Source organism: Coregonus lavaretus, assembly GCF_964263955.1.
Source record: "Coregonus lavaretus genome assembly, chromosome: 10".
Lineage (NCBI taxonomy): Eukaryota > Metazoa > Chordata > Actinopteri > Salmoniformes > Salmonidae > Coregonus > Coregonus lavaretus.
Window position 1 is genome coordinate 2360329 of NC_139997.1, and position 15292 is coordinate 2375620.

Consider the following 15292-nt stretch of genomic DNA (forward strand, 5'->3'; position numbering starts at 1 on the left):
TCAGTACTGATCCTGTTGATCTCCCTCTACAGAAAGACTATGACAAGACCAACTCAACCCAGTTTACTACTGTTCCTCTGTTGATCTCCCTCTACAGAAAGACTATGACAAGACCAACTCAACCCAGTTTACTACTGTTCCTCTGTTGATCTCCCTCTACAGAAAGACTATGACAAGACCAACTCAACCCAGTTTACTACTGTTCCTCTGTTGATCTCCCTCTACAGAAAGACTATGACAAGACCAACTCAACCCAGTTTACTACTGTTCCTCTGTTGATCTCCCTCTACAGAAAGACTATGACAAGACCAACTCAACCCAGTTTACTACTGTTCCTCTGTTGATCTCCCTCTACAGAAAGACTATGACAAGACCAACTCAACCCAGTTTACTACTGTTCCTCTGTTGATCTCCCTCTACAGAAAGACTATGACAAGACCAACTCAACCCAGTTTACTACTGTTCCTCTGTTGATCTCCCTCTACAGAAAGACTATGACAAGACCAACTCAACCCAGTTTACTACTGTTCCTCTGTTGATCTCCCTCTACAGAAAGACTATGACAAGACCAACTCAACCCAGTTTACTACTGTTCCTCTGTTGATCTCCCTCTACAGAAAGACTATGACAAGACCAACTCAACCCAGTTTACTACTGTTCCTCTGTTGATCTCCCTCTACAGAAAGACTATGACAAGACCAACTCAACCCAGTTTACTACTGTTCCTCTGTTGATCTCCCTCTACAGAAAGACTATGACAAGACCAACTCAACCCAGTTTACTACTGTTCCTCTGTTGATCTCCCTCTACAGAAAGACTATGACAAGACCAACTCAACCCAGTTTACTACTGTTCCTCTGTTGATCTCCCTCTACAGAAAGACTATGACAAGACCAACTCAACCCAGTTTACTACTGTTCCTCTGTTGATCTCCCTCTACAGAAAGACTATGACAAGACCAACTCAACCCAGTTTACTACTGTTCCTCTGTTGATCTCCCTCTACAGAAAGACTATGACAAGACCAACTCAACCCAGTTTACTACTGTTCCTCTGTTGATCTCCCTCTACAGAAAGACTATGACAAGACCAACTCAACCCAGTTTACTACTGTTCCTCTGTTGATCTCCCTCTACAGAAAGACTATGACAAGACCAACTCAACCCAGTTTACTACTGTTCCTCTGTTGATCTCCCTCTACAGAAAGACTATGACAAGACCAACTCAACCCAGTTTACTACTGTTCCTCTGTTGATCTCCCTCTACAGAAAGACTATGACAAGACCAACTCAACCCAGTTTACTACTGTTCCTCTGTTGATCTCCCTCTACAGAAAGACTATGACAAGACCAACTCAACCCAGTTTACTACTGTTCCTCTGTTGATCTCCCTCTACAGAAAGACTATGACAAGACCAACTCAACCCAGTTTACTACTGTTCCTCTGTTGATCTCCCTCTACAGAAAGACTATGACAAGACCAACTCAACCCAGTTTACTACTGTTCCTCTGTTGATCTCCCTCTACAGAAAGACTATGACAAGACCAACTCAACCCAGTTTACTACTGTTCCTCTGTTGATCTCCCTCTACAGAAAGACTATGACAAGACCAACTCAACCCAGTTTACTACTGTTCCTCTGTTGATCTCCCTCTACAGAAAGACTATGACAAGACCAACTCAACCCAGTTTACTACTGTTCCTCTGTTGATCTCCCTCTACAGAAAGACTATGACAAGACCAACTCAACCCAGTTTACTACTGTTCCTCTGTTGATCTCCCTCTACAGAAAGACTATGACAAGACCAACTCAACCCAGTTTACTACTGTTCCTCTGTTGATCTCCCTCTACAGAAAGACTATGACAAGACCAACTCAACCCAGTTTACTACTGTTCCTCTGTTGATCTCCCTCTACAGAAAGACTATGACAAGACCAACTCAACCCAGTTTACTACTGTTCCTCTGTTGATCTCCCTCTACAGAAAGACTATGACAAGACCAACTCAACCCAGTTTACTACTGTTCCTCTGTTGATCTCCCTCTACAGAAAGACTATGACAAGACCAACTCAACCCAGTTTACTACTGTTCCTCTGTTGATCTCCCTCTACAGAAAGACTATGACAAGACCAACTCAACCCAGTTTACTACTGTTCCTCTGTTGATCTCCCTCTACAGAAAGACTATGACAAGACCAACTCAACCCAGTTTACTACTGTTCCTCTGTTGATCTCCCTCTACAGAAAGACTATGACAAGACCAACTCAACCCAGTTTACTACTGTTCCTCTGTTGATCTCCCTCTACAGAAAGACTATGACAAGACCAACTCAACCCAGTTTACTACTGTTCCTCTGTTGATCTCCCTCTACAGAAAGACTATGACAAGACCAACTCAACCCAGTTTACTACTGTTCCTCTGTTGATCTCCCTCTACAGAAAGACTATGACAAGACCAACTCAACCCAGTTTACTACTGTTCCTCTGTTGATCTCCCTCTACAGAAAGACTATGACAAGACCAACTCAACCCAGTTTACTACTGTTCCTCTGTTGATCTCCCTCTACAGAAAGACTATGACAAGACCAACTCAACCCAGTTTACTACTGTTCCTCTGTTGATCTCCCTCTACAGAAAGACTATGACAAGACCAACTCAACCCAGTTTACTACTGTTCCTCTGTTGATCTCCCTCTACAGAAAGACTATGACAAGACCAACTCAACCCAGTTTACTACTGTTCCTCTGTTGATCTCCCTCTACAGAAAGACTATGACAAGACCAACTCAACCCAGTTTACTACTGTTCCTCTGTTGATCTCCCTCTACAGAAAGACTATGACAAGACCAACTCAACCCAGTTTACTACTGTTCCTCTGTTGATCTCCCTCTACAGAAAGACTATGACAAGACCAACTCAACCCAGTTTACTACTGTTCCTCTGTTGATCTCCCTCTACAGAAAGACTATGACAAGACCAACTCAACCCAGTTTACTACTGTTCCTCTGTTGATCTCCCTCTACAGAAAGACTATGACAAGACCAACTCAACCCAGTTTACTACTGTTCCTCTGTTGATCTCCCTCTACAGAAAGACTATGACAAGACCAACTCAACCCAGTTTACTACTGTTCCTCTGTTGATCTCCCTCTACAGAAAGACTATGACAAGACCAACTCAACCCAGTTTACTACTGTTCCTCTGTTGATCTCCCTCTACAGAAAGACTATGACAAGACCAACTCAACCCAGTTTACTACTGTTCCTCTGTTGATCTCCCTCTACAGAAAGACTATGACAAGACCAACTCAACCCAGTTTACTACTGTTCCTCTGTTGATCTCCCTCTACAGAAAGACTATGACAAGACCAACTCAACCCAGTTTACTACTGTTCCTCTGTTGATCTCCCTCTACAGAAAGACTATGACAAGACCAACTCAACCCAGTTTACTACTGTTCCTCTGTTGATCTCCCTCTACAGAAAGACTATGACAAGACCAACTCAACCCAGTTTACTACTGTTCCTCTGTTGATCTCCCTCTACAGAAAGACTATGACAAGACCAACTCAACCCAGTTTACTACTGTTCCTCTGTTGATCTCCCTCTACAGAAAGACTATGACAAGACCAACTCAACCCAGTTTACTACTGTTCCTCTGTTGATCTCCCTCTACAGAAAGACTATGACAAGACCAACTCAACCCAGTTTACTACTGTTCCTCTGTTGATCTCCCTCTACAGAAAGACTATGACAAGACCAACTCAACCCAGTTTACTACTGTTCCTCTGTTGATCTCCCTCTACAGAAAGACTATGACAAGACCAACTCAACCCAGTTTACTACTGTTCCTCTGTTGATCTCCCTCTACAGAAAGACTATGACAAGACCAACTCAACCCAGTTTACTACTGTTCCTCTGTTGATCTCCCTCTACAGAAAGACTATGACAAGACCAACTCAACCCAGTTTACTACTGTTCCTCTGTTGATCTCCCTCTACAGAAAGACTATGACAAGACCAACTCAACCCAGTTTACTACTGTTCCTCTGTTGATCTCCCTCTACAGAAAGACTATGACAAGACCAACTCAACCCAGTTTACTACTGTTCCTCTGTTGATCTCCCTCTACAGAAAGACTATGACAAGACCAACTCAACCCAGTTTACTACTGTTCCTCTGTTGATCTCCCTCTACAGAAAGACTATGACAAGACCAACTCAACCCAGTTTACTACTGTTCCTCTGTTGATCTCCCTCTACAGAAAGACTATGACAAGACCAACTCAACCCAGTTTACTACTGTTCCTCTGTTGATCTCCCTCTACAGAAAGACTATGACAAGACCAACTCAACCCAGTTTACTACTGTTCCTCTGTTGATCTCCCTCTACAGAAAGACTATGACAAGACCAACTCAACCCAGTTTACTACTGTTCCTCTGTTGATCTCCCTCTACAGAAAGACTATGACAAGACCAACTCAACCCAGTTTACTACTGTTCCTCTGTTGATCTCCCTCTACAGAAAGACTATGACAAGACCAACTCAACCCAGTTTACTACTGTTCCTCTGTTGATCTCCCTCTACAGAAAGACTATGACAAGACCAACTCAACCCAGTTTACTACTGTTCCTCTGTTGATCTCCCTCTACAGAAAGACTATGACAAGACCAACTCAACCCAGTTTACTACTGTTCCTCTGTTGATCTCCCTCTACAGAAAGACTATGACAAGACCAACTCAACCCAGTTTACTACTGTTCCTCTGTTGATCTCCCTCTACAGAAAGACTATGACAAGACCAACTCAACCCAGTTTACTACTGTTCCTCTGTTGATCTCCCTCTACAGAAAGACTATGACAAGACCAACTCAACCCAGTTTACTACTGTTCCTCTGTTGATCTCCCTCTACAGAAAGACTATGACAAGACCAACTCAACCCAGTTTACTACTGTTCCTCTGTTGATCTCCCTCTACAGAAAGACTATGACAAGACCAACTCAACCCAGTTTACTACTGTTCCTCTGTTGATCTCCCTCTACAGAAAGACTATGACAAGACCAACTCAACCCAGTTTACTACTGTTCCTCTGTTGATCTCCCTCTACAGAAAGACTATGACAAGACCAACTCAACCCAGTTTACTACTGTTCCTCTGTTGATCTCCCTCTACAGAAAGACTATGACAAGACCAACTCAACCCAGTTTACTACTGTTCCTCTGTTGATCTCCCTCTACAGAAAGACTATGACAAGACCAACTCAACCCAGTTTACTACTGTTCCTCTGTTGATCTCCCTCTACAGAAAGACTATGACAAGACCAACTCAACCCAGTTTACTACTGTTCCTCTGTTGATCTCCCTCTACAGAAAGACTATGACAAGACCAACTCAACCCAGTTTACTACTGTTCCTCTGTTGATCTCCCTCTACAGAAAGACTATGACAAGACCAACTCAACCCAGTTTACTACTGTTCCTCTGTTGATCTCCCTCTACAGAAAGACTATGACAAGACCAACTCAACCCAGTTTACTACTGTTCCTCTGTTGATCTCCCTCTACAGAAAGACTATGACAAGACCAACTCAACCCAGTTTACTACTGTTCCTCTGTTGATCTCCCTCTACAGAAAGACTATGACAAGACCAACTCAACCCAGTTTACTACTGTTCCTCTGTTGATCTCCCTCTACAGAAAGACTATGACAAGACCAACTCAACCCAGTTTACTACTGTTCCTCTGTTGATCTCCCTCTACAGAAAGACTATGACAAGACCAACTCAACCCAGTTTACTACTGTTCCTCTGTTGATCTCCCTCTACAGAAAGACTATGACAAGACCAACTCAACCCAGTTTACTACTGTTCCTCTGTTGATCTCCCTCTACAGAAAGACTATGACAAGACCAACTCAACCCAGTTTACTACTGTTCCTCTGTTGATCTCCCTCTACAGAAAGACTATGACAAGACCAACTCAACCCAGTTTACTACTGTTCCTCTGTTGATCTCCCTCTACAGAAAGACTATGACAAGACCAACTCAACCCAGTTTACTACTGTTCCTCTGTTGATCTCCCTCTACAGAAAGACTATGACAAGACCAACTCAACCCAGTTTACTACTGTTCCTCTGTTGATCTCCCTCTACAGAAAGACTATGACAAGACCAACTCAACCCAGTTTACTACTGTTCCTCTGTTGATCTCCCTCTACAGAAAGACTATGACAAGACCAACTCAACCCAGTTTACTACTGTTCCTCTGTTGATCTCCCTCTACAGAAAGACTATGACAAGACCAACTCAACCCAGTTTACTACTGTTCCTCTGTTGATCTCCCTCTACAGAAAGACTATGACAAGACCAACTCAACCCAGTTTACTACTGTTCCTCTGTTGATCTCCCTCTACAGAAAGACTATGACAAGACCAACTCAACCCAGTTTACTACTGTTCCTCTGTTGATCTCCCTCTACAGAAAGACTATGACAAGACCAACTCAACCCAGTTTACTACTGTTCCTCTGTTGATCTCCCTCTACAGAAAGACTATGACAAGACCAACTCAACCCAGTTTACTACTGTTCCTCTGTTGATCTCCCTCTACAGAAAGACTATGACAAGACCAACTCAACCCAGTTTACTACTGTTCCTCTGTTGATCTCCCTCTACAGAAAGACTATGACAAGACCAACTCAACCCAGTTTACTACTGTTCCTCTGTTGATCTCCCTCTACAGAAAGACTATGACAAGACCAACTCAACCCAGTTTACTACTGTTCCTCTGTTGATCTCCCTCTACAGAAAGACTATGACAAGACCAACTCAACCCAGTTTACTACTGTTCCTCTGTTGATCTCCCTCTACAGAAAGACTATGACAAGACCAACTCAACCCAGTTTACTACTGTTCCTCTGTTGATCTCCCTCTACAGAAAGACTATGACAAGACCAACTCAACCCAGTTTACTACTGTTCCTCTGTTGATCTCCCTCTACAGAAAGACTATGACAAGACCAACTCAACCCAGTTTACTACTGTTCCTCTGTTGATCTCCCTCTACAGAAAGACTATGACAAGACCAACTCAACCCAGTTTACTACTGTTCCTCTGTTGATCTCCCTCTACAGAAAGACTATGACAAGACCAACTCAACCCAGTTTACTACTGTTCCTCTGTTGATCTCCCTCTACAGAAAGACTATGACAAGACCAACTCAACCCAGTTTACTACTGTTCCTCTGTTGATCTCCCTCTACAGAAAGACTATGACAAGACCAACTCAACCCAGTTTACTACTGTTCCTCTGTTGATCTCCCTCTACAGAAAGACTATGACAAGACCAACTCAACCCAGTTTACTACTGTTCCTCTGTTGATCTCCCTCTACAGAAAGACTATGACAAGACCAACTCAACCCAGTTTACTACTGTTCCTCTGTTGATCTCCCTCTACAGAAAGACTATGACAAGACCAACTCAACCCAGTTTACTACTGTTCCTCTGTTGATCTCCCTCTACAGAAAGACTATGACAAGACCAACTCAACCCAGTTTACTACTGTTCCTCTGTTGATCTCCCTCTACAGAAAGACTATGACAAGACCAACTCAACCCAGTTTACTACTGTTCCTCTGTTGATCTCCCTCTACAGAAAGACTATGACAAGACCAACTCAACCCAGTTTACTACTGTTCCTCTGTTGATCTCCCTCTACAGAAAGACTATGACAAGACCAACTCAACCCAGTTTACTACTGTTCCTCTGTTGATCTCCCTCTACAGAAAGACTATGACAAGACCAACTCAACCCAGTTTACTACTGTTCCTCTGTTGATCTCCCTCTACAGAAAGACTATGACAAGACCAACTCAACCCAGTTTACTACTGTTCCTCTGTTGATCTCCCTCTACAGAAAGACTATGACAAGACCAACTCAACCCAGTTTACTACTGTTCCTCTGTTGATCTCCCTCTACAGAAAGACTATGACAAGACCAAGGCCCAGCGAGACCAGGAGGAGAAACTCATAGTGTCTGCCTGGTACAACATGGTGGGTTTTTATATTGGACCTGCATTGTAGTTAAGCAATAAGGCCCAATGGGGTGTGGTATATGACCAATATACCACGGCTAAGGGCTGTTCTTAAGCACGACGCAACGCGGAGTGCCTGGATACAGCTCTTAGCCGTAGTATATTGGCCATATACCACAAACCCCAGAGGTGTCTTATTGCTGTTATAAACTGGCTACCAACGTAATTAGAGCAGTACAAATAAAAATGTGTCATACCCATGGTAAACGGTCATATATACCACGTCTCTCAGCCAATCAGCTTTCAGGGCTCGAACCACCCAGTTTATAATACATTATATTAGTAATTTCAAACACTAGAGGGCGCTGTATGATTTCAAATGCCTCTTCACATGAAAACTCCATAGAGATAAAAACAAGGAATGGTGGTGCTGGCTTCAGTGTGTATTTTGTTGAGGAATAGTGGTGCTGGCTTCAGTGTGTATTTTGTTGAGGAATAGTGGTGCTGGCTTCAGTGTGTATTTTGTTGAGGAATAGTGGTGCTGGCTTCAGTGTGTATTTTGTTGAGGAATAGTGGTGCTGGCTTCAGTGTGTATTTTGTTGAGGAATAGTGGTGCTGGCTTCAGTGTGTATTTTGTTGCCAGAGATTGTGAGTGTAAAATTAGAGGAAAAGTCCCACAGCAGATGCAGGGGATTTAACCAACAATTGTGATGTCCTTTAATGAATATATGTCTTAATGAATCCACTGTGTCTGTCCCCCCAGGGCATGGCTCTCCAGAAGAAGGCAGCAGAGGACCGTCTGGCCAGTACGGGTTCAGGACAGTCCTTCCTGGCCCGCCAGAGACAGGCTACCAGCACACGCCGCTCCTACCCCGGACATATCCAGCCTACCACCGCCAGGTAGACACGTCACCATGACCCCTGACCCTTCACCCCTGACCCTCCAGGTTAGGTACTGCCACGGCCAGGTAGACACGGCACCACGACCCCTACCTGACCCTTCACCCTGACTCCTGACCCTCCAGGCCAGGTAGACACGGCACCACGACCCCTACCTGACCCTTCACCCTGACTCCTGACCCTCCAGGCCAGGTAGACACGGCACCACGACCCCTACCTGACCCTTCACCCTGACCCCATCCCCGAAACCCTCCAGTTGTCCACCAGACAGACAGACGGACGCTACTCTGTAACGGGTGTCTGCTCTGCTAAGCAATCCAGACAATTCAGGATGGATTAAACCTCTCCTCTACTGCTCCTCTGTTCTCTGTCCTTCAGCTCAGGATGGATATTTAATTTTATTTTTATTTTTAAGGGCTAGATCAGCTTTAATATTGCAGATAGATTGTAACTTCTATCAATGTAATTGTCTCCATCACTTCCAATCCCCCATATGTTTTTTTTCTCGCAAATATTTATATATATACATAGATACAGTGGGGGAAAAAAGTATTTAGTCAGCCACCAATTGTGCAAGTTCTCCCACTTAAAAAGATGAGAGAGAGGCCTGTAATTTGCATCATATGTACACGTCAACTATGACAGACAAAATGAGATTTTTTTTCTCCAGAAAATCACATTGTAGGATTTTTCATGAATTTATTTGCAAATTATGGTGGAAAATAAGTATTTGGTCAATAACAAAAGTTTCTCAATACTTTGTTATATACCCTTTGTTGGCAATGACACAGGTCAAACGTTTTCTGTAAGTCTTCACAAGGTTTTCACACACTGTTGCTGGTATTTTGGCCCATTCCTCCATTCAGATCTCCTCTAGAGCAGTGATGTTTTGGGGCTGTCGCTGGGCAACACGGACTTTCAACTCCCTCCAAAGATTTTCTATGGGGTTGAGATCTGGAGACTGGCTAGGCCACTCCAGGACCTTGAAATGCTTCTTACGAAGCCACTCCTTCGTTGCCCGGGCGGTGTGTTTGGGATCATTGTCATGCTGAAAGACCCAGCCACGTTTCATCTTCAATGCCCTTGCTGATGGAAGGAGGTTTTCACACAAAATCTCACGATACATGGCCCCATTCATTCTTTCCTTTACACGGATCAGTCGTCCAGGTCCCTTTGCAGAAAAACAGCCCCAAAGCATGATGTTTCCACCCCCATGCTTCACAGTAGGTATGGTGTTCTTTGGATGCAACTCAGCATTCTTTGTCCTCCAAACATGACGAGTTGAGTTTTTACCAAAAAGTTCTATTTTGGTTTCATCTGACCATATGACATTCTCCCAATCCTCTTCTGGATCATCCAAATGCACTCTAGCAAACTTCAGACGGGCCTGGACATGTACTGGCTTAAGCAGGGGGACACGTCTGGCACTGCAGGATTTGAGTCCCTGGCGGCGTAGTGTGTTACTGATGGTAGGCTTTGTTACTTTGGTCCCAGCTCTCTGCAGGTCATTCACTAGGTCCCCCTGTGTGGTTCTGGGATTTTTGCTCACCGTTCTTGTGATCATTTTGACCCCACGGGGTGAGATCTTGCATGGAGCCCCAGGTCGAGGGAGATTATCAGTGGTCTTGTATGTCTTCCATTTCCTAATAATTGCTCCCACAGTTGATTTCTTCGAACCAAGCTGCTTACCTATTGCAGATTCAGTCTTCCCAGCCTGGTGCAGGTCTACAATTTTGTTTCTGGTGTCCTTTGACAGCTCTTTGGTCTTGGCCATAGTGGAGTTTGGAGTGTGACTGTTTGAGGTTGTGGACAGGTGTCTTTTATACTGATAACAAGTTCAAACAGGTGCCATTAATACAGGTAACGAGTGGAGGACAGAGGAGCCTCTTAAAGAAGAAGTTACAGGTCTGTGAGAGCCAGAAGTCTTGCTTGTTTGTAGGTGACCAAATACTTATTTTCCACCATAATTTGAAAATAAATTCATTAAAAATCCTACAATGTGATTTTCTGGATAATTTTTTCTCAATTTGTCTGTCATAGTTGACGTGTACCTATGATGAAAATTACAGGCCTCTCTTATCTTTTCAAGTGGGAGAACTTGCACAATTGGTGGCTGACTAAATACTTTTTTCCCCCACTGTACATATATATACATATCCTTTTAAAAAATATATTTCCCTTTATTACTTTCCAGTATGGATAAATTGTTCTACCTGGATCTTTAGCTAATATTATTATTATTATTATTATTATTATTATTATTATTATTATGTACATTTCTCTAAAACATGTTACCATTCTGTTCATGGTCTGTCAGGAATCCTCTGTCTAATAACTGTTTTCATATTTCCTTGTAACACAAGGTTGTGAGTAGAGATGCAGTTTGGTGGTAGCGGATGGATGTTTTTTTAATCGTTATAAAATCAGAGGATATTTTCGTATCTTGATCTGACGCTTACAGAAAATGCCGTAAGCCTTGCAGTAAGTGACTGTCAGGACATGTATAGGAACAGAGAGGGATATGGTATATCATGAGTTAGGGAGCGGCAGGTAGCTTAGTGGTTAACAGCGTTGTGCCAGTAACCGAAAGGTCGCTGGTTCTAATCCCCGAGCCGACTAGGTGAAAAATCTGTCGATGTGCCCTTGAGCAAGGCACTTAACCCTAATTGCTCATGTAAGTTGCTCTGGATAAGAGCTTCTGCTAAATGACAAAAATAAATAAAAAAATAAAATAAAATAATGAGTTGGTCTCTTTAGCAGCCCGGTACCTAATATGTGTTCAGTAACGCTAAGTGTTAGGGGGTCTGTTTGCTGCCTGTAGTAGGAGATTTGAAAGGTTAGTTGCATCGGGACTCTTCTAGCCTGTGAGTGCACTTGCAGTGTATTAGCTGTAGAAGATATTCAGGGAGTTTCATCATCCCCCTAAGTGTTGAAATGTTAACAGTAGAACAGCAGAAAGTGTCCTATTTCCTAATTGACTGTTTCTCAATCAACCATTTTAATTGGCTGAATGATTCATTATCCTGAAAACAAGGCGAGCACCTCTTCCCCCTCTGTAGTTCACTCATATCAGTCATTATTGATTATCGAACCGGTGATTACTGATTAAGCGTCTCTCCCTGTCATCCTGCGTTGTTGGAGGGAATTCCAAACTGTTCTTTCCTTTGACCATGTGAGAACACTTGACACACAGCAGAACTGACTGTCCAGACCTTCATTCATATTTCATTGTGTAGTGTGCAGTCTGCTTTCTAAACTATAGCGTCCATATTTAAGCGGTGGACATAGTCAGACTGTGGTCAGTACCCATAACTGACTGTATCTAACAGATGGAAATTGTCATTTGAAGGTATCGAAAGGGTCTGCAAAACAAACACACGAACTTGTAAAATAACCACTGCTGCCACCGAGCAGGTGGATTCTAAAATATAAATTGATTTCCAAATTTAGTGTGGGGCGCATTTCCCCATTCTCATTCACTGTGCTATGCCTTACGTCTCTGACGCAACATGGGACGCTATGTCATGTCATACTTGAAAGAAGTTCAACTGTCTAACTCTGACCGACCGACCAAACACACTATGCTCCCTCTAGTCCAAGGTGTCTGTCGATGAAATAAGCAGTAGATGACCAACGAACTGGACAGGGTTTACTTCACTGCTATTCGAAACCTACTTGTGATTTTTTTTGTCATGGTAGACCCTAGACAGACTACTTGTAGACCGTAGATAGACTACTTGTAGACCGTAGACAGACTACTTGTAGACCCTAGACAGACTACTTGTAGACCCTAGACAGACTACTTGTAGACCGTAGACAGACTTCCTACTAGAACGTTAGAATCTCCTGATTGATCATCACAAATAATTTTCATACAATCTGAATTTCTGTCTATTAGCCTCTGATGTCATTGTAAAAAAGGGTTTTTGGGTATCAGAGTATCATGTTTTAAAGTGATACACACGACTGTTGGAAAAAATATGAAGTTTGAATGTGTGTAAAATACATAGTTGTTGATGTGTTCTGACAACTCGACACCCCCATGGCTTGGCTTCAACGTAAGCTTTTGGATGTGGAAATGTCTTCTTAACGTTTACAACTGCCATTAAAAAAATAAAATTAAATAAATATAAAAAAATTAAATAAAATTCACTGCTAAGAAAAATTCATACAATTGCGTAATATGGTGTCATTTTCTGCCTCCTGCTCTGCCTGCACAGTGTATCTGTACAGTCATATCTTACGATCATAACATGGTGTCAGAAGTGAATCAACCTCGTCAAATAACACGACCAGAACATTGTCCGAGTCGACTCGAGTGAAGATTTGACTGAAAATAATAATATTCTGTGAGTTTTGTTCAGCGTTTAGTGACGAAATGTAGCTAAAAGCTCTCTCTGTCTCTGTCACTCATCTCGTGAGCACTGAGCAGCCAAGAGGAACCGTTGCTATGGATACTCACAGGCAGAGAGCACATGGAGCAGAAGCAGTGCAGTGCAGGGACAGAGATGAGCAGCTAACCAAGAAAGTTATTTGAAAAAAAAAAAAAAAAGTTTTTCGGTTAGGGATTTTTTAATTTAATGTTAACGATCCCAATTTTGTATTAACATTCACACCCCTACTTCGCTAGTTCATTCATCGTTTCATCCTCTACCTATCATTTTGAAACCTACATCACTATAACCAGAGCCAAAGGCTTTACTTTACTGACCCAGCCTGAGAGAATGACTGTCTTCCTGGTCATATTGTCCCTGTCCTGTCTCTTCCTGGTTATATTGTCTCTGTCCTGTCTCTTCCTGGTCATATTGTCTCTGTCCTGTCTCTTCCTGGTCATATTGTCCCTGTCCTGTCTCTTCCTGGTCATATTGTCTCTGTCCTGTCTCTTCCTGGTCATATTGTCCCTGTCCTGTCTCTTCCTGGTCATATTGTCTCTGTCCTGTCTCTTCCTGGTCATATTGTCTCTGTCCTGTCTCTTCCTGGTCATATTGTCTCTGTCCTGTCTCTTCCTGGTCATATTGTCTCTGTCCTGTCTCTTCCTGGTCATATTGTCCCTGTCCTGTCTCTTCCTGGTCATATTGTCTCTGTCCTGTCTCTTCCTGGTCATATTGTCTCTGTCCTGTCTCTTCCTGGTCATATTGTCTCTGTCCTGTCTCTTCCTGGTCATATTGTCTCTGTCCTGTCTCTTCCTGGTCATATTGTCTCTGGCCTGTCTCTTCCTGGTCATATTGTCTCTGTCCTGTCTCTTCCTGGTCATATTGTCTCTGGCCTGTCTCTTCCTGGTCATATTGTCCCTGTCCTGTCTCTTCCTGGTCATATTGTCTCTGTCCTGTCTCTTCCTGGTCATATTGTCTCTGTCCTGTCTCTTCCTGGTCATATTGTCCCTGTCCTGTCTCTTCCTGGTCATATTGTCTCTGTCCTGTCTCTTCCTGGTCATATTGTCTCTGTCCTGTCTCTTCCTGGTCATATTGTCTCTGTCCTGTCTCTTCCTGGTCATATTGTCTCTGGCCTGTCTCTTCCTGGTCATATTGTCTCTGTCCTGTCTCTTCCTGGTCATATTGTCTCTGGCCTGTCTCTTCCTGGTCATATTGTCCCTGTCCTGTCTCTTCCTGGTCATATTGTCTCTGTCCTGTCTCTTCCTGGTCATATTGTCTCTGTCCTGTCTCTTCCTGGTCATATTGTCCCTGTCCTGTCTCTTCCTGGTCATATTGTCTCTGTCCTGTCTCTTCCTGGTCATATTGTCTCTGGCCTGTCTCTTCCTGGTCATATTGTCTCTGGCCTGTCTCTTCCTGGTCATATTGTCTCTGTCCTGTCTCTTCCTGGTCATATTGTCTGTGTCCTGTCTCTTCCTGGTCATATTGTCTGTGTCCTGTCTCTTCCTGGTCATATTGTCTGTGACTGGTTTGTTGTGTGCTCACCTCTCTCTCTCTCCTTCCACAGCGATGTGATTGCATGACCAGTGCAGGGTTGGTGGGTGCATGGCCGGACAGCCGTTCGTTTATTTGCATGACTTTATATTGAATTGTGCTTGGCAGCTTGCAAATAACCCTCAAGGCATGGCTGGCCAGGCCCAGATTAGGCCCAGGACGGGGCAAGCGTTCTCCACAGACTGACGGCACACCCCTCTGAGGCCACACTAAGCCCCCTAGCACACTCTAACACCCCTATCCCCCACCTCCACTCACATCATGACACACTACCAGACAACAACAGCCTCTAGTGGGGGTATGGGGTTGGGGAGCTGGGGCAGCCAGGAAGTCTCTCTCTCTAAATGGTAGAGTAGTGGGAGAAGTCTCTCTCTCTAAATGGTAGAGTAGTGGGAGAAGAGTCTCTCTCTACATGGTTGTATTAAATCAGACCAGATAACCTGTCTAAAGCTA

General features: G+C 43.5%; 1 protein-coding gene across 1 annotated transcript in view; it reads left to right on the forward strand.

The window, feature by feature from the left end:
* The window catches only part of LOC311136693 (protein Hook homolog 3-like), a 63127-nt gene extending 54120 nt beyond the window's left edge, over nt 1-9007 (forward strand). Inside the window, 2 exon segments of the mRNA XM_084170921.1 lie at nt 7963-8034; nt 8779-9007. Of these exon segments, the coding sequence (XP_084027047.1) occupies nt 7963-8034; nt 8779-8919 (213 nt within the window). The 3' untranslated portion in view covers nt 8920-9007.
* Nucleotides 9008-15292: the final 6285 nt, after the last annotated feature.